The 17,706-nt window shown below is 57.0% G+C and overlaps 1 protein-coding gene and 1 long non-coding RNA gene across 2 annotated transcripts; one reads left to right on the top strand and one right to left on the bottom strand.

Moving 5' to 3' along the window:
* The first annotated feature begins 641 nt into the window (after window positions 1–641).
* LOC135972589 (uncharacterized) lies at window positions 642–3,985 on the top strand. Its single transcript, XR_010589079.1, has 3 exons — window positions 642–902; window positions 2,097–2,226; window positions 2,828–3,985. It is a non-coding gene; the product is annotated as an uncharacterized LOC135972589 (long non-coding RNA).
* A 676-nt stretch (window positions 3,986–4,661) lies between these two features.
* On the bottom strand, window positions 4,662–17,320 carry NAALADL1 (N-acetylated alpha-linked acidic dipeptidase like 1). Its single transcript, XM_024100304.3, has 19 exons — window positions 16,959–17,320; window positions 16,394–16,566; window positions 15,828–15,946; window positions 14,607–14,729; window positions 13,774–13,963; window positions 12,980–13,073; window positions 11,393–11,497; window positions 10,532–10,617; window positions 9,986–10,105; window positions 9,710–9,795; window positions 9,373–9,436; window positions 8,781–8,848; window positions 8,600–8,691; window positions 8,044–8,134; window positions 7,554–7,635; window positions 7,276–7,452; window positions 6,088–6,178; window positions 5,546–5,638; window positions 4,662–5,113 (listed from the first exon to the last, which is right to left on the bottom strand). The coding sequence occupies exons 1-19, from the start codon at window positions 17,180–17,182 to the stop codon at window positions 4,945–4,947; spliced, it is 2,247 nt and encodes a 748-aa protein (XP_023956072.2). The 5' UTR covers window positions 17,183–17,320; the 3' UTR covers window positions 4,662–4,944.
* Between the last annotated feature and the right edge of the window lie 386 nt (window positions 17,321–17,706).

Here is a 17,706-nt window from a genome sequence, read left to right as displayed (position 1 = left end):
TCAACCTCCCCGGAGGCCTGTGTGTGAGCCCAGAACATCAGCGATTCATACTCCCCTGGTGTGGGGTTCTAGCTCTGGAGGAATTTGGAGGCAGTGTTGTCCAGTGGTTAGGGCACTACCTTGGGAGTCAGGACACCTGGCTCTGCCAGACTTCGTGTGACCTCGGGCATATCACGGAACCTTTCCATGCCTTGGCTTCCCCATCAAATGGGGGAAATTATCCTACCCCTTGTCTGCTTAGATTCTTTGGGGCAGGGACTGTCTCTTGCTGTGTGTTTGTGCAATGCTGGGTAAAATTGCCCCCTGATCTCAGTTGGGGTCTGTGCAGCGCCTGGCATGACAGGGGCCCCAGTCTGAGTTATGGGTCTGTGCAGTGCCTGGCACGCTGGAGCCCTGATCTCTGGCGGGTCTCTGAACACTATTGTACCCAAACAGTACCAGGCCTGAGACTGGAGTCAGGCCTCAGGTGATCTGGTACTGCCTTTGAGGGGGGCCAGTGGGACGATGATTTGCTGATGCCCCTGAGGATGAGACACTGCCAACTTGTGGGGGTTAGGAAGTGTGGAGAAAGAGAGAGAGCCAGAGTGCGTGCGGAGGACAATTCCCCGCCCCCGTCTGGATCCCCATTAATTAAATGGCTGCCCTGCTCAGGTGGCTGAACAGCTGGTGGTGCATTTTAAAATCACAAATCTCCCCGCCTGGCCCAGCTGCAAATGGCCAGATTAATATCCCCGATTAACCGTAGGGGGAGGGAGGGATGTTGTTAGCATGATGGCCTCAAAGCCCAAGGTGCTGCAAACCTCTCTCTGTGCTGGCAGCCCCACAAGCCCGGAGCCGCCTCCATGCTGTGGAATCCTGTCCCCTAGCCCCTGTGGGGGAGGATTTCTCAGCAGAAGTTAAAGGTGACCTCGACCTGCACAATCATTGCAGGATTTTTCCAAAGCTTTCTGCTTAAAGATACCGGGTGGAACTAGGGGACATAAAGAGCTTTCGGGGAGGGGCTAGTTTGAATTAGATGGGGTGGAGGAGTGACCTGAGGGATGGGGTCTGTGCCCCAGAGGGGCTCAGGGTCCAGGAGTCTCCTGCTTTGATTCTGAGGGGGGAATTTGAGAAGGACTCTTAAAATGCAGTAACTGGTGGCCACCGCGCAGGGAGGGTGGAATGAGATATTGGGTCTATCAGCTCTGGGTACCAATCTCTATCCAGCCTCAGGTCAGAGGGGGTTGGGGGAATGGGCGATGGCTGCTCCTTATACAGGGATCCCTCGGGTAGCACCAAGATGCGGCCACTATTTATACAGGGATCCTTCGCCTGGCACTGAGATGTAGCTGCTGCTGGGATGGGCACAGCAGCGTTTATACATGCCTCCCTCCCTCATCAGTGCTGAGATGCAGCCGCCTCTGGGGCGGGGCGTGGGAACTGTTTATACAGAGCTCTCTTGCTCAATGCTGAGAGGCAGCCACCTCTGGGGAGGGGTGTGGGAGCCATTTACACAGGGATTTCTTGCCCGGTGCTGAGATGCAGTTGTTTCTGGGGCAGGGAAAGCACAGAAATGCTACCCAACAGATGGGACAGCAGAAGAAGTACACTCCTGTAACCAGCTAGTACAGTAGGAGGTAACATTGAATTGGCCATGTTGGAATTTGGCCAGATAGTGGGGGCTCTTGGGAAAAGTGCAAGGCAGGTTTAGTGACCAGGAGGTGTCAGTGAGCCTCATTTTGAAATCTCATGTTAAGGTCAGCAGCACAGCACCCCTTAGCTGAGGCACTGGGGTCAGCACTGATTGTGATGGGAGAGTGCCCCCTACTGAGCCCCTGTCCCGCTCCCTGCACAGCATTGACTCAGCCTGCCCCTGCTTAGCAGCGCTTAGCTAGAGAATTAATTCTACCCCCCACCCTTAGCCACTGGCCACAGGGGTGAGAGGGAGGATGGCAACCCACAGCTGCTGTGCTGCAGTGAGCAGGAGGAGCTGGGGCCAGCAATCTGGGGTGGAGCGGAGCAGAGAAGAGGCTGCCTGCCCAAATCCAGGGGTTGTCTATAGATGGGTCCCATTTCAAAGTGGCTGGAACTAACTTGTCTTCCTTTGGCTATCCCAGCCCCGATCCCTGCAGGAAAGAGTGGGAGACACCTAGGACCCACAAGCTGGGAGCTGCCATCGCTGCGAGGCTGCTGCTACTCCATCAGGGCTAGGAGCTGCCCCCGTAGTCTCGGGACAGAGACCACAGGGTAAGTGAGAGCTGTTGGTTTGGTACAGAGCCCTCATTATGTGCGACTGCTCTTTCAGCCAGCATGTGGGGTTTGCTGGGCTGGAGGGTCTCCCCCTCCCCATTGGCACTCCTGCCTGTAGCTGTGTCTGGCACCTTAAAGCCAAGGGCCAGAGGCTTCCTTGCAAATTGAGCCTTGTGAAAGCCATGCAGGCCAAGATGGCCACTGTGCCATGGTAGCTGGGCCCGACAAGTATGTCCTAAGATGGCTGCTGCGCCATGGTACAGGGCCTGACCCGTGTGGCCCAAGATGGCCGCCGTGCCATGGTAGCAGGACCCAGTCCATGTGGTCCAAGATGGCTGCCGTGCCATAGTAGCCAGTGATGGCCACCTGTCCAGGTTTTCCCCAGATTGTCCCTGCCCTGGGATGTCTATCCAGGTGCTCAGTACACACTGCAAGCTGTCTGATTTTATGGGCTCAGGATCATCCTGGTGTGACAGGCTGACAATTTCCTGCAGTGTCCTGACTGAATGTTATTGAATTAAGCTCAAACATATTTAATTTGTTTTAACAGCTTTGCACTCCATGTATTGAAAATGCGATGGTATCTGTGTTACTGCAGAATTGCATGTATTTCCATGGGATGGGTCAATAGGAGAACAACAGGAGGTGGTTAAGGAAATTCACCCAGGCAGTTTGTAACATCTCGAGAGGAGACACCCTTTGGAGAGCTGCGCGTATACAAGATCAAACTGGATTCTCTAGGACCCAACAGACAAAGAAAGGGTTCTTGGATAAATAGCCTGGTTTTAACCTGATTCAAGGCCTTCTTCCTGATCCAGAAAACAGACAGGACCCTAGTGCACGGAGGGCCCCAATCCTTAGAGTAGGGTTGGAAGGACGGGGCCTACTGAGGGCTTGTTCTGAGCTAAAGCTGTGATGAACTTGTAACCACAAGGAGACTCCTTGGGTGGGGCAGAGGTGGAAGATGGTTCCTGCCAGAATCGTGTTAGGTTTGGGGTTCCTGGTAAGCATATTAGCATGTGAGTGGATTCTTGTATTGTTTTGAATATGTTTTATCTGTAGTGCTTTTTACCTTAAGACTAATGCAGGCCTACCTAGGAAGTGCTGGGGGGTACCTTATAACTGCAGCAAGCAATGATAGGTGTTAACCATCTCTAAAGGAAAGCAAGCAGGTTTGGCTTGGGCAAGGTGCCTCTGCTGCAGAGAACATGATGCAGGCAGGGACCTGTGCAGCTTACAAATCTCCCGGTCAGAAGGGAGAGAGATGTGGGTCTCCAACAGGAGAGTAAAGAGCTGGGGAGTGGAAAACTTGTGGGTAGGGACACTTGCTGGGCCACTGAGGGGAAATATAGGCGCAGTTGCCCTGGACTGTGACATCTGGACGTCCTGATTTTTGTATCTCAGAGGTAGCAGCTCTAGTAGTGGGGCCCACATGGTCCAGCATGGCTGCCATGCCACAGTAGCAGGGCCTGTGCTGAGAGGTGGGGGTACATTGTTATTGCTGTTTTGGAGGCAAGGAAAATGAGATGCGGAGAGGGAATGGGACCTGGATTTGAGGCAGTGGCTGAGATGGAGACAGAGCCCAGGAGCCCTGACTCCAAGCACCCCACACTGGGCTAATTACAAGACCCCATGCCCCTCCCAGAGATGGAGATAGAACCCAGAAATCCTGACCCACTCCCCTCCCCCTCCATGATGTGGTTGTGGGGCCTTTAATGGCCCCAATGCTGTGGTAGCAGGGCCCACTGGGCCCGGGATGATCACCCTGTGCCATGAACAGTGTTCCCAACTCACAATATTGTTGTGAGTGACAGGATGAATTTCTGGAGCCCAGAAGGGAGGGGTGAAGAGCCCCTGGAGTTGCCTCTCCCCGCCTGGAAGAGGGAGGGGCACCACACTACAGCCCCTACGCCTGGGAGACGGGGCTGAAGAACCCCAGGAGGAGCAGAGTTCAGGCTGAACTGAGGGAGGGGCTGGGGGGCAAGGGATAGGTAGATGTTGGGGTGAGAGCTCAGGCAGCAGGGGCCAAAATCACCAGACCCATTAAATTTGGTAGAGTGGGTGACACCACTTGTCCCCCCAACCCCACTGGGGATGGACCGGAGGAGTTTCAATATCGAGACAGGCTGAAAACTACAATCTAGTCTTTTAAAACAACAAAACCCCCTTGGTGTGTGGGCCAGCCCCATGATGGTTGGGGTCAGAGTCGTGAGTTTTGATCTCGTGGGGTGGGCAATACTCTGGGTGCGAGGCCCAGGGGCTCCACCATGGCTGCCCTACCCATGGTGGCAGCAGTGCCTGTGGGTCCAAGATGGCCACTGCACTGTGGAAACAGAGCTTCTGCGGGCCAAGATGGCCTCCCTGCACCATTATGAGCTTCACCTTCCACTCTTCCCACCAACCACATGAACAAACAGAAGCACCTACTGCCGTCATCTGTTGCTTTAATAGTCCAGGCTGGGTTAGGGAATGGGGTGCAGGCTAATGAGTCAGGGGTCCCAGGGAGAGCAGGTTACCCCAGTTCACTGGGATTTGGGGATGTCATGCTTTTCCCCCCAATGCCCACACTAGGGGATGCCATCAGCTCAGCACAGGGCACGGAGGGGGCGTTTGGCATTGATGGGGTGCCAGGACTACCCCCTGGGTAGAATAGTTGAGCTCTGTAGGCTGCTGGGTTTTGAGTGACAGGGTGGGACTGGGGTGGACCCCAAGATTTTAGGCCACGGCTTCCAGGGTGGAGGCAGCGCTCTCCACAGCCTGCACAACGATGGTGAGATGCTTCCGGACTTGGTCCCAGTCCCCTGTCTCCAGGGCATTGGTGTAGGCATCAGCCAGTCCTGGGAAGGTAGCCTGGTCAGAGGATTTGGACGCCCAGATCACATGGCTAAGGGGTTGGAAAGAGAATGGGAGAGGTCAGTATCATGTTAGCACTGTGATACACATGGGGAAACTGAGGCATGGAGAGGTGGAGTGGCTCCCCCAGGGTTATGCAGGGAATCAACGGCAGAGCTGGGAATAGATCCCAGGTGTCCCGAATATCAGCCCCCCCATGCTTGAATCACTCGACACCACTCCCCTTCCAGAGTTGGGGATAAAACCCAGGAGTCCCAACTCCTAGCCCCTTGGCTGTAAGCCCTAATCCCCACTCCAGACCCCTCTTCTCTAACTACTACACCCCGCGCCCCTCCTACACTTCATTTTCTTGCTGATGCCCTTTCACCCAGCACATTTCAATCAGGATCCACCAGGGATTGGTGAGGATGGGCGCTTGGGAATGGAACCCAGGTGTCCTCCCCAGCCCCCCAGATGGCATTACCTGTAATAGTACTTGTTGGGGAAGGCCTGGGGGTTGAGGAAGGCCCTTTCCAGCAGCATTATTTGGTCATTCACCATCCGGATCTGCAGAGGACTGGGGTGGGTGGGAAGGAGAGACCAGAGTAGGATTAGGGACCCCCTTACATCAGATGCCCTGTGGGGGGCGCTATCATCTCATCAAGCCTTGCCTACTGCTCTCCAGGCCTGTGACTTTGTCCCTACCTTTCCCTCTCTAGAGGACTGGAAGAGACCCCCCATCCAAGTTCCATTCCCAGAGGGGTCTCCACTAAGGACAACAGCCCCCTTCTTCCCTGGGTCCAAGGATCACGTGCCCTTTGTAGATAGGGGAGACTCCCCAACCCCCACAGGTGGCATGTTTGCACAAGCTTGGCCATGCATGTGTATGTGAACATGCTAATACGTGTGACCACTCCCTGCAGGACCGTGCCTCCAGGCTGTGCACCCGTGCAGTTGTATGGAGGCAGGCAGGCAGCATGGACACCCACCAGTGCAATTGCACATGCAGTCAGGGACAGGTCTCACCTCGGAGACTCCTCCTTCTTCAGCTTCGTTATCCGCTGGTTGAAGTCAGCAGCCACCGATTTGAACCGATCAATCGCAGCCTTCAAAGGGTCTGAAAGGCAGGCAGGACCAAGTGTAAGGGAGCAGGTCTGCAGCCCCTCCTTCCTATGGTCCCCATCAGCACCTTCCCCACACTAATCTGGGCTCTCCAGAGAAGCCAGGCTATGGGCCCCCTAGGGCAGGGGTTAGCATTGTTGAGCCCACCTTCTTGCAGCACAGCGCCCGCTAGCACCATGGTGGGGTAAGCAGTGCCGGCGAGGAGTACAGCTGCTACTGAGCAGCACTGCACTTGGCCACTGGAGCTGGCACTGACCGAGAGGGGAGAGTGCCCCCTACTGAGCCCCCACCACGCAGCACAGTGACAGAGAGATTGTTGGGGATAGCACCCAGGAGTCCCGCCCACCCGCACCGGGAGAGAGATTGTTGGGGATAGCACCCAGGAGTCCCGCCCACCCGCACCGAGAGAGATTGTTGGGGATAGCACCCAGGAGTCCCGCCCACCTGCACCGAGAGAGAGATTGTTGGGGATAGCACCCAGGAGTCCCGCGTGCCTGCACCGAAAGGGAGATTGTTGGGGCTAGCACCCAGGAGTCCCGCCCACCCGCACCAAGAGAGATTGTTGGGGATAGCACCCAGGAATCCCGCCTGCCCGCATTGAGAGAGAGATTGTTGGGGATAGCACGCAGGAGTCCCACCCGCCCGCTTTGAGAGAGAGATTGTTGGGGATAGCTCCCAGGAATCCTGCCCGCCTGCACCGAGAGAGAGATTGTTGGGGATAGCACCCAGGAGTCCCGCCCGCCCACACCGAGAGAGAGATTGTTGGGGATAGCACCCAGGAGTCCCGCCCGCCCACACTGAGAGAGAGATTGTTGGGGATAGCACCCAGGAGTCCCACCCGCCCGCACCGAGAGAGAGATTGTTGGGGATAGCACCCAGGAGTCCCGCCCGCACCGAGAGAGATTGTTGGGGATAGCACCAAGGAGTCCCACCCGCCCGCACCGAGAGAGAGATTGTTGGGGATAGCACCAAGGAGTCCCGCCCGCCCGCACCGAGAGAGAGATTGTTGGGGATAGCACCAAGGAGTCCCGCCCGCCTGCACCGAGAGAGAGATTGTTGGGGATAGCACCAAGGAGTCCCACCCGCCCGTACCGAGAGAGAGATTGTTGGCATTGAGTTTGTCCAGGAAGTCCCCCTGGGTGGCTGCGCTGTATAGCTCATCCAGCTTCTCTCCGTAGTCGCTCACATTAAGGGGGAGGACGAGGCTGTCGGCCAGCCGCAGCAGCACATTGCCAGCCGTCCGGGCCACAGCCTGATGGCTGGTGAACCCTGTGGCCAAATGGGGATAAAGGGATTAGATGCATCCTAAACCTCCCCTCGCAATACCTCGGCCCCCATGCCTGCCCAGGGTGAATGCCACGCCCCTTTACCTGGGTCGATGAACCTGTCAGCATAGTCGAAGGTATCGAAGGCCGTGTGGTAGGCAGGGTAGATCCGAGCAGATGTCTTGTTCTAAGGCAGGGAAGGGGCAAAGCAGCTGAAAGCAGATCCCAAGGCCCCCTCTTTCCCCTAGTGAGCTGAGATCCCCCAGCAAACCCTCCCCTTGACTCACCTGCCCTGCTCCCTAGCCTCACATTGGGGTCAGCACTGTGAGGGACAGCGCCCCCTACTGAGCCCCCCCACTCTACTCCCTGCAATACAGTGCCCCCCAGACACAGCACAGGGGTCAGCACTGACTGAGGGGAGAGCGCCCCCTACTGAGCATAGGGTAGCAGCAAGATAGCCCAGTGCTGCATTCCCCCTGCCTCTTTTCCAGCGCCCAATAAATGCCCCGTGTGGGCAGGGATCTGGGACTGAGGCCGTGTCTGTCGGGAGGGGGTGGCTCAGGCAGGCTCATCCCAGAGCGGCAGGTGTCCTTACCCTGTCATAGGTGTAGGCGATGTCCATGGAGGTGATACCCAGGTAATGGATGAAGGAGGCATAGTCGCTCCCGGCACCCAGGGACCCTAAGCTGTACGGGGGATGGAGAGGGGTGAGTGACTCAGGGCCAGGCAGGGGGGAGGGGCGGGAATGGGAAACATCCCTGGGTGGAGAGCAGAGTTTGCCATCTCCTGCTGTGCTGATGTGGCCCCTGCCTACGGGGGCAGATCCCCAAGCCCATGTTCTTTGGTTTGTTCTGTGGCTGGGGTCATGGTTCAGAGTTGCCCAGGCTCCTGGTATTCTCCCTCTCTGCCACCCCAGATCAGACCAATGGGCCTGTTTAGCCCCGTATCCCCGCTGTGGATCAGAACAGGGGGCCCATCCAGCCCAGTGTCCCCTCCACATCTGCTACTCCCCCAACAATGAAGCTTTCTCTTCAATCTGAGCCACAGAAGGAGGTGGGGAGGAGAAGATCTTGGCCCCTTTCCTGTCCCTCCCACTCCCTATAATCCACCCTTGGAGTGGGGGGGCGGCTCCCACTGACTTGGGGACTCACTTGGGGATGACGCCGTAGCTGGGGCTGATGCGGTTGAAGTGGTTTCTCCAGTTGTCATAGACGGACACGGAGGAACTGGCTGGGGTTTGGACCTAGAAGAGGCGCACATGAGTCAGACTCCCCTGCAGTGGGAGAGGGGATGGACACACGCACCTCCCCCACCACACATCCACCCCGGTACCTGCTTGGCAGCTGCAAAGATGACGCTCTGGGCAGGCGGCGTCCCCTGGGCTCTCAGGGTGGCGTTGGCTGTGGAAAGCACGGGGGAGGCAATGTTAGGGACTATGCCGGATCATACAGGGCGACCCACCGCTCCCCAGGGCTCTGGGGCACCAGCTGACCTGCAGCACAGCCAGACGGGCATCCCCTGCACTCTCGGCCACCCGCTGACGTTTGGGGGGAGAGTGCCCTCTTGTGAGCACCTTTGCACACTTGCACTAGTGCGTGCTCCTAGCTCTCGTTTGTTTATGCTGGCACCGACTGATTGCATGCTCTTGCGCACATGCTCTCCCTTTGATGGCTGTTCAGTTGCACCCTCTAGCAAGTGTACTCTTGCACACCCTCTCGGACACGTATTCAGTTGCATGCAGGCTCTTGCACTTGTGCCCGTCTGATTGCACATGCACTCTCGCACGCACGCTCCCTTTCATTCCTTCCTCCCCACAAACACCCAAGCCCGCCTGAGCCTAGTGTCGCGGCCCTTCTACACAAAGCAGAGATGGGGATGGTGCAGCAAGAGCGGAGGAGGGCAGGCAGGACAAACGGACGCTCACCAAAGACGGAGATGTCCACGTTGATATAGGCCACACTCCGCTCCTGCAGTTTGCTGTAGAATTCCTGGGCAAGGGAGAGGCCCAGTGGTTAGTGCAATGGGATCGGGTGAGCTGCATGGGTCTGATCCGGGCTGGCTGGGCCCATGGGTCTGGTGCAGAGAGGAGGGTTCCCAAGAGTGACAGTCCCATTGTAACTATCCCGATCAGCTACAGTACATTCAGCACATACCTGGGTGTTTGGATGGAGCAGGGGGCAGCAGCCATGTCCACCCACCCTCCCATCTTATTCCCTCCAAAGGGGAGCCGCCGTCAATCCCCCTCTCTCTTGGGTTTTTACCTCCGTGTACTCGGTGGAGCCGATCAGACCGAACTCCTCAGCCCCCCAGCTGCCAAAGATAATGGACCTTCTGGGGCGCCACTTCCCTGTGGAGAAACACACACCCTGGAGATTCAGACGTAGTGGTTAGAGCAGGGCGGTTCTGAGAGTCAGGACTCCTGGGTTCTGCCACTGATGTGCTGGCTGACCTCAAGGGCAAGTCCACTATGTGCCTCAGTTTCTCTAGCTGTGCACTGGGGATAGTTGCACCCCGGTGCATCCCCCAAACCCTCATACCTTCTTTCAGCATCTTGCCCAGCACGCGGGTGATCTCCAGCATGACAGCTGTCCCACTGCTCGGGTCGATGGCTCCATGCACCCAGCTGTCCCGGTGATTGCCATAGAGGACGTACCTGTCTGGGGGGGGCGAGGAGAGAGACGGAGCTCTGCTGCTGATCGGGGTGTGGGAGGGAGTGCACGGGGGTGGGGAGGTCTGCTTGGGATGGAGTGTGGTGGGGGGAGCTTGCTGCCCGTGAGCCCAGATGGTAAAGGAGCAGTGTTGGAATGGGGTGGGGAGCTCAATAAGGTGGGGCTGAGGGTCACTGGGGAGCACTCTTGGGCATGGGGGGAAGAGGAGCCCACTGAGGGGTGCTCCAGGGCATGGAGAGGGGGAGAGAATGAGAGGTTGGGGGAATGGGCGTGGAGAGAGGTGGATCCCAGTATGGTGAATGGGGCAGGGTGGGGGACACTCCTGGCTTGTGGGGTGGGGGAGAGGGGGCTGGGGGAATGGGAGTAGTGGTAGGTGTGGGGGTGCTTGGTGGTTGTTCTGGGGGGGACACTCACCAGGTTCCTCGCTGCCCCGGATGAACCCCATCACATTGGAGGAGTTCTTGATGACTCGCTGGTTGTGGACGTTTACCTGGACGTCGCTGTGGGGAGAGCAGGAGGAGCTGGGGTCAGCCTAGTGGGGGTTGGGATGTGTGTGTCAGGGTCATTGCAGTTGGGGGTTGACATGATGGGGGCTGGAGAGGAGAACAGGGGATGGGGGAATTGGGGCCAGCATGGGAGGAGCCTAGGGAAGGTTGGGGGGTCAGGGTCATTGCAGTGGGGGTCAGGGAGGGGAAACGTATTAATGCAGTGGGGTCTGGGGCGAGTTGGTGCAGTTGGAGGGGGTCTGAAGAAGGGAGCTGGTGCAGGAGGAAGTTGGGGTCAGTGTAAGGGGCGTGGAGAAGAGGGGATTTGAGGTCAGCTAGGGTCTTGATGTGGTGTCTTGAAACCTGTTCAGATTGTGATCACTTTAAATTCATAGGGATTTTTCTCGTCCTGCTTGCAGGCAGGGGCTCAGTAGTGAAGCGTGGATCTGGGCCTAGCAGCAGTCAGTCTGCAGAAAGCCAGCATGAAGTAAGGTGGGTGAACTGTGCCTCTGGGCTTTAGGAGCAGCCTGCTTTGTCTCTCTCTGAGTTTGGGTTCTTGTTCTGACTCCTGAGACCTAAAATAGTGTTGCCTCCCAGCAAGAGGACCGTATGGTTTGATCTAACTTCTCTGTGTCTGCTGGGAAGACACCACTAGGGAGTGCAGGGTCCAGGGGGCTGGATCAGCACAGGGAGTGTTGGAGAAGGAGGGGGAAGTCAAAATTCCCAGGTGACTTTTGGTGGGAGCTGTGGGGGTGGGATGCAATCCTGGACCAGATGTATCTATCCATACCTGGTGTTGGGAAACTGCCCCCCCGTGCGGAATCCTGGCCCCACATGGTAGGAGCAGCCCAGAGAGCCCTGCCAGGATGCGGGTGCCTTAGGGCCAGACAGGTTACTGAAAACATAGAGCCAGAGATATATGGGGTTATTAGAGTCTCTGCCCCTCCCCAAACCTCTTTTGCTGTCCCCACAAAACCACCAAGCCTCCTCTGTCAGTCTCCTCAGCAGCTCTGCCCTGGCCACGAAGGCTGCATTCCCACTCCTGTTAATAACATTCCTGTGTTTACTCTGCTGCATCTTTCCCCTGGGACACTCCAAGTGCTTTACACCCATGAACAGCTCAAACACTGGGGACCCCCACACTCCCCAGGAGGTGCATGGTGGGTGCCTTTATTTTATAGATGGAGAAATCGAGGCACAAGGTGGAGAAATTAGTGGTCCACGGGGCATGCAGGGAGTCAGACCTGGGAAAAGAACCCAGGAATCCTGACTCCCAGCCCCCTCTCCCCCAACGCACTGGGCCCTATGCCCCTCCCAGATCTGGGGACAGACCCAGGAATCCTTACTCCCAGCCTATCCTCCACCACAGTCTAACCGTGGCTCTCAGGTCTGCTGTTCTGACCCCTACTAGACCCCCACTCTCCCCCAGAGCTGGAAAGAGAACCCAGAGTGCTGACTTCCAGATCCTCCTGCTCTCCCCATTGAACCTCACCCTCTTCATATATACATTCCATTCTAAACCTAACTGTGTTGTATGAAATATGTGCTATTAGGCTGGTCAATCCACTTCTCATAAAATCTACATGGCCCTCTATGGAGCGGCCATGGCATGTACAATACAGTGGGTGTACAATGGTGTAGTCGGACTGTGAGAGAACGAGGCATTTCCCGTTGCTTTGGGGGTTAGGTATGATCTTACTGTGGTAGTGCCCAGACGCCCCAGGTATACAGGGATTCTGTCCCACTACTGAGATGCAGCCGCCTCTGGGTTGGGGTCCTTGCCCCAAATTGCTGATGATCGAAGTAATTCAGTTCCGGTGAATTTCCTGACCTCAGTGGTGTATCAATGCCAGAATCGGACGGGGAGAGGCGGTGGTCTGGCTGCATTTAATTTTTTTGAGCTCTTTCCCTCCATTTAATAATGATTGGGTTTTTAACAATTTGACTTGGGGCCTGAGCTGTTGTCGCCACCTAGTGGCTAAAGGTGATGGTGCACATGTGTATCCCCCTTTCAAACTATTCCATGATTAGTTAGTAATATTCCCTAGCTCTTATCTAGTGCTTTTCAGTCAATGCCATTATCTCTATTCTAGAGATGGGGAAACTGAGGCACAAAGAGGGGGAAGTGTCTTGTCCAAGGTCACCCAGAAAGCTGGTGGCTGAGCCGGGAATAGAACCCAAGGGTCTTGAGTCCCAGTCCAGTGCACCAGCCAGCAGCCATTCTCACCAGCTATGTCCTGCTACAGGACAATGCCAGGGCCAAGGGATATGATTGTGAGTCTAATGGGTAGTAGGGCACTGAAATGCATTGTGGGGTGGGTTCAGCCCCCAGATTTCACAGCTCCTTTGCCCTAGCTCCATTGAATTAGTCACCCACCAGATTAGCGTCTGGGCGTCTTCAAAACCAATTGGCTGGGTTGGGATCGGCGGGATCCCCTGGATCTCTGACTCCTTGATTCTGTAGGTGAATTCTATGGGGGAGAGGCAGGTGAATCAGAAGGGGGCTCATTTTCCCCCTCCCCCCAGTGCCCTGTTTGGGATGGGGGGGTCATTTGCTGCAAAGATGGTGGGCAATCCAGACTTGGATCTGGGGAACATACCCCAGATGATGATTCCACACAAGGAGAACCAGAGGGCTTGGGGAGTCAGGACTCCTGGGTTCTATCCCAGCTCTGAGAGAGGAATGGAGTCTAGTGGTTAGAGCAGAGGGGGCTGGGAGTCAGTACTCCAGGGTTCTATTCCTGGCGCTGGAAGGGGAGTGGTGTCTCGTGGTTAGAGCCACAGAACTAGGAGACAAGACTTTCGGGTTCTGTGCAGATGGTGGGGAAAGGAGAGGATTTCAGGTGAATGGTGTGGAGGAGGCCAGGTGGGCTCCTAGAGGCCAGGTGGGCTCCTATAGTCCAGGGAATAGGGGGCACTCCAGGGCAGCAATTCCCCACATGGATTTGGTTAATCTGCAGAACTCCCCGCTACAGGATATAGCGGGGGGCAGAGGATGGGGTGTCATCTGGATGAATGAGAGCAGGGGTGGGGGGATGAATTCAAGGAGGCTCTTGGCCTCATCAGCAGGGGGTTGGGACAGATGCCCCTCTTCTTCGTGGAAGGGAACAGCAAGAGGCATTGTGGGTCAAAGCCAGTCCCGCCCTGCCCTGCCCTGCCCAGGCATGTTACCTTTGGCAGGATAGTAGGGCGTGAGTAGGTCCCCGAAGTACCCGTTGTAAGAGCCCCGCTCCACACCGGAGGGGGGCATGTACCAGGAGTTGGGGTAGGTCTCCTCCTCGGATGCCCGCCTATCATTGATATCCGCAGGGTCTGTATACACCACCACACCAGCCACACCAAACTCTGCCCCGTTCACTGCCTAGAGAGTTAGGGTCAGTCAGATTATCCACTCCACCGTCACCACCATTGCAAGGGAGAGCGGGAAGGGCAGCCAAAATGTCCCCCACATACACTGTGTCCCAGTGGAATATGTGTGGTGAGCAGTTCTCTTATTCCTGCCTCTGTTCCCCCTCTTCTAGCTGGCCTTCCCCTGCCCCCACCCTCCTGGGGTGCAGCAATGGCATTCCATGACTGTTCCATCCAGCCCCCCACCTTGAGGTGGGCCACTCTTCTGCCATCCCCCACCCCTGGATCTGTGCAGTGCCCCGTCTGCGGCTGACCAGGCTTTGGGGGGACAGGCCTTGGGCAGGAAATGCATGGGCTGATGGAACTGGGGGAGTGGGAACGGGTGATTGGACTTGGGGGGAAGGGGCCTTCGGTCAGATGTTGGGGGGAAAGGGATTGGAGGAATGGGGAGGGGATGATGGGATGGGGGGCAGGGAGAGAGGTGATGGATGAGAAACAAGGGACAAAGGATGGGGGGTGATTAGGATGGGGGGGCAGAGAGGGAGCAACTGGATGAGGGGGAAGGGATGGGGAAAGGAGCCCAGAGGCCCCCTCTCCAGTGCCACATGAGGGGGAAGCCTGGTGTCTGGGGCCAGTAGGCCCTGAGTACCCCTCACCTTGTCGGCACGGCCGGTCCCCCCGTAGCGGGTGATGGCGATGGTGCCATTCAGGTTGATGCCCATGTTGAACAGCTCCTGGTAATCACTGCGCTTGCCCTGGTTGGCATATATCAGCCTCCCCTGAGGGGAGAAGAAAGGGGTCAACCCCAGGGCGCTGGGGGAGAGAGGATCAGAGGGGCTGCTGGGACGGGATGGGGAGATAAAGTTGCCATGGGGACAGGGCCCACTTGGATCCTTGATGTGAGAGCAGCCATTTGTCTCCATGGGTACATGGCTGTCAGCTTGGTGATGGGGGCCAAGGGGAGGCTGTTTGTCTCCAGGAATATGTATCTGTTGGCACAGCAATGTGTTAGGGGTGTTTATCCCTCAGGATATGTGGTTGTTGGCATGACGAGATGTGGGGGTGGCTATTTATCTCTGGGGGTACATGGCTGTTGGCAAGATGATGTGTGGTGCTTGCTGTTTGTCTCTGGGAATACGTGGCTGTCTTGTGGTGACATTTGGGGTGACTGTCTCTTTGGACACATGGCTGTTGGCAAGGGGACCTGTCTGGGTGGCTGTTTGTCTGTAGATATGTGTCTGTTGCCAGAATGACATGTGGTGCTTGCTGTTTATCTCTGGGATTGCGTGGCTGTTGGCATGGCAATATGTCTTCCTGGCTCCGTGGCCATGTGGTCATCAGCATGGGGATGTGGGGGGTAGCTGTCTGTCTTGGGATACACGGCTGTTGCCACCACAGCCTGAGGGCAGCCATTCAGGATACCCCACCTGTTGGAGTGACAACCTGTGTGATGCTTGCTGTTTGTCTCGGAATACGTGGCTGTCTTGTGGTGACATTTGGGGTGACTATCTCCATGGACATGTGGCTATTGGCAAGGCGACATGTCTGGGTGGCTGTTTGTCTGGAGAGATGTGGAGTGACAACCTGTGTGGCTGGCTTTGGATAAGTGGCTGTTGGCTCGGTGACAGCTGTTTGTGGATACATGAGGACCTGGGCAGGGCGGGGGATTGTCTGTCTCCATAGATACACAGTGGTTGGCATGTCACCCTGGGGACAGAGATCCCTGAGCAGCCTTGATGGGCTCATAAAAGAAGGGACATGGTCCTGACTGGGAGAGGAGATAAGATAACTCGTTGACAGCCCCTGGGTGCAGGGGGAGGGTCTGAATTGAGGCCACAAGGCGGTCACGAGGGATTATACCCAGCCCTGCTCCATACCCTGGGGTTCCCAGGGGGTGCGTAGGCAGCGTACGGCTGAACCACATCTGCATGGGCCTGGTCTGCTGTCACGTTCTTCTCGCTGCGCCGGGTTGTGAAGATCTGGCTGCTGTTCTCCACTGGGGGTGGAGGCAGATCTCGTCAGCTGTGGGGTGCCTGCTGTGGGACATCCCATTCTGACCTTTGCCCCCATCTGCCTCATCTCTCCCTGCTCCCCTCTGCCCTTGTCTGTTCCCAATCCCGTCCCTCCAGCTCCCTGTCCTCAGCTGCCTTAATTCCACCCCCTGGCCTGTCCCCTGCCCCATTCTCCCCCTTAGACCTGCCCCAGTTCCTGCTGCCTGTCCGTTCTCTAGCCCCAGCTGTCTCAGGGCCTATCTAGCACCCCACAAGCCTCTGTGCCCAGCTGCCCCAGTGTCCCCCTCGCCCCTGCACCCATTTGCCCTATCTCCCAGTTCCCCCTGCCCTCCTTCCACCACCCCTTCCAGCCCCCCCTCCAGTACCCTGATCCCCCACTACAGCCCTGTGCCCTGCACACGCAGACCCAGCCCTCACTTGCCCACACACACCCACGGCCACGCTGTTGGGTCTCTGTGGGTCAGGGAAGGACAGGAACGCGCCGTACACATCCTCGCTGGTGCTGTCCAGACCGATCTGTGGGTCCTGCCAGCGCCTCAGCAGCAGCTTTACGAGCTCCTCATCCCCCTTAGTTGTAGCCATGTGGGGCTGGGAGGCCAGGGCTCTGGTGAGGGGTACAGGGGAGTGCCTGAGATCACAGCTCCCTGAGGACTGCAGGTTCTGGTGGGGGATAGAACCCAGGAGTCCTGGCTTCCAACTCCTCCTCCCACTCCCGTTGTAACCACTAAACACCACTCCTCTCCCAGAACTGGGGCTACAAGCTAGGGATACAGGTCCTCTCCCTTGATAGGGGCACTGGTTCCAATCTGGCCACAGGTTGAGAGGAGGCTATCCTGTCCCCGGGGGCAGGGGGGATGGATTGTAGGGGATGATCCTGTATCCCTGGGGGGGAATAGGCTCTAAGGGATGATCCTGCCTTGCACAGCCCAGGAGTCCTGGATCTCCTGAATGTGGGTGAATTCAATGGGGCTTTTCCATCTCTCCTCCCCTCCTTACTTCAGATTCTCCCGGATCTTCTCGCTCTCCACCTGATCCATGAAGCTCTGCAGCAGGGATTCATTCAGATCCCGGCCCACGGTCTGCACCCAGCTGGGCGCTCCCGAGCCATTCCCCCCTTTGGGGATGGCAAAGTGGCCCAACAGAATTCCGACCGTCAGCAGCAGGGCCCCCACAATCACGGCCCCTAGGATCTTCAGCCAGCTCATCCCACAGCCTGCCATGGGCTCCAGCCTCTTCCTGGGGGTGAGGTGGGTGTAGTGGGCCCTTTATAGCAGCAGATGGGGCACTCTGGATCAGCTAACGCCTCTGATCCTGTCACCAGGGTTCATGGGGTTACTCATTAGCTCCCAGATCCACCTAGCCGCCTTATCTCCCTCCCCATGCAATACCCCCAATTCATGGCACTAAGGGATGCCCTTTGGACACCAGGAACAGGGCCATAAAACCGATGTCCCATAAAGGGGAATCAGGAAACAGATGGAAGGGTGGTTGGTGGTTCCATTCCCCACCCCCATTAGGAAGGGCATTGGTGGGGTGAGAGCTTCCCAAGAGAAGACAGGACTCCTGGGTTCTAGACTCAGCTCTGAGAAGGGTGTGGGGTCTTGTGGGTTCAGGTTGGGGGTGTGTGCTGGGAGTCAGGACTCTGGGTCCTATATGTGGCCCTGGGGAAGAAGTGGATTATATTGGCTAGAGCAGGGAGTTGGAGCAGGACTCCTGAGTTCTGTCCCTGGCTCTGGGAAGAGAG

This window comes from Chrysemys picta, chromosome 7 (genome assembly GCF_011386835.1).
Source record: "Chrysemys picta bellii isolate R12L10 chromosome 7, ASM1138683v2, whole genome shotgun sequence".
Classification (NCBI taxonomy): domain Eukaryota; kingdom Metazoa; phylum Chordata; order Testudines; family Emydidae; genus Chrysemys; species Chrysemys picta.
Note: the sequence above shows the minus strand (reverse complement) of the source record. Positions and strands in the feature narration are given on the sequence as shown.

Coding starts and splice junctions, on each gene's coding strand:
- NAALADL1 (XM_024100304.3), bottom strand. CDS start 17,182: ATGGCAGGCTGTGGGATGAGCTGGCTGAAGATCCTAGGGGCCGTGATT. Junction 14,730..15,827: donor CACCCCCTGGGAACCCCAGG/GTATGGAGCAGG, acceptor TTCTCCCCTCAG/GGGAGGCTGATATATGCCAA. Junction 10,618..11,392: donor GGGCAGTTTCCCAACACCAG/GTATGGATAGAT, acceptor CTCTCCCCACAG/CGACGTCCAGGTAAACGTCC.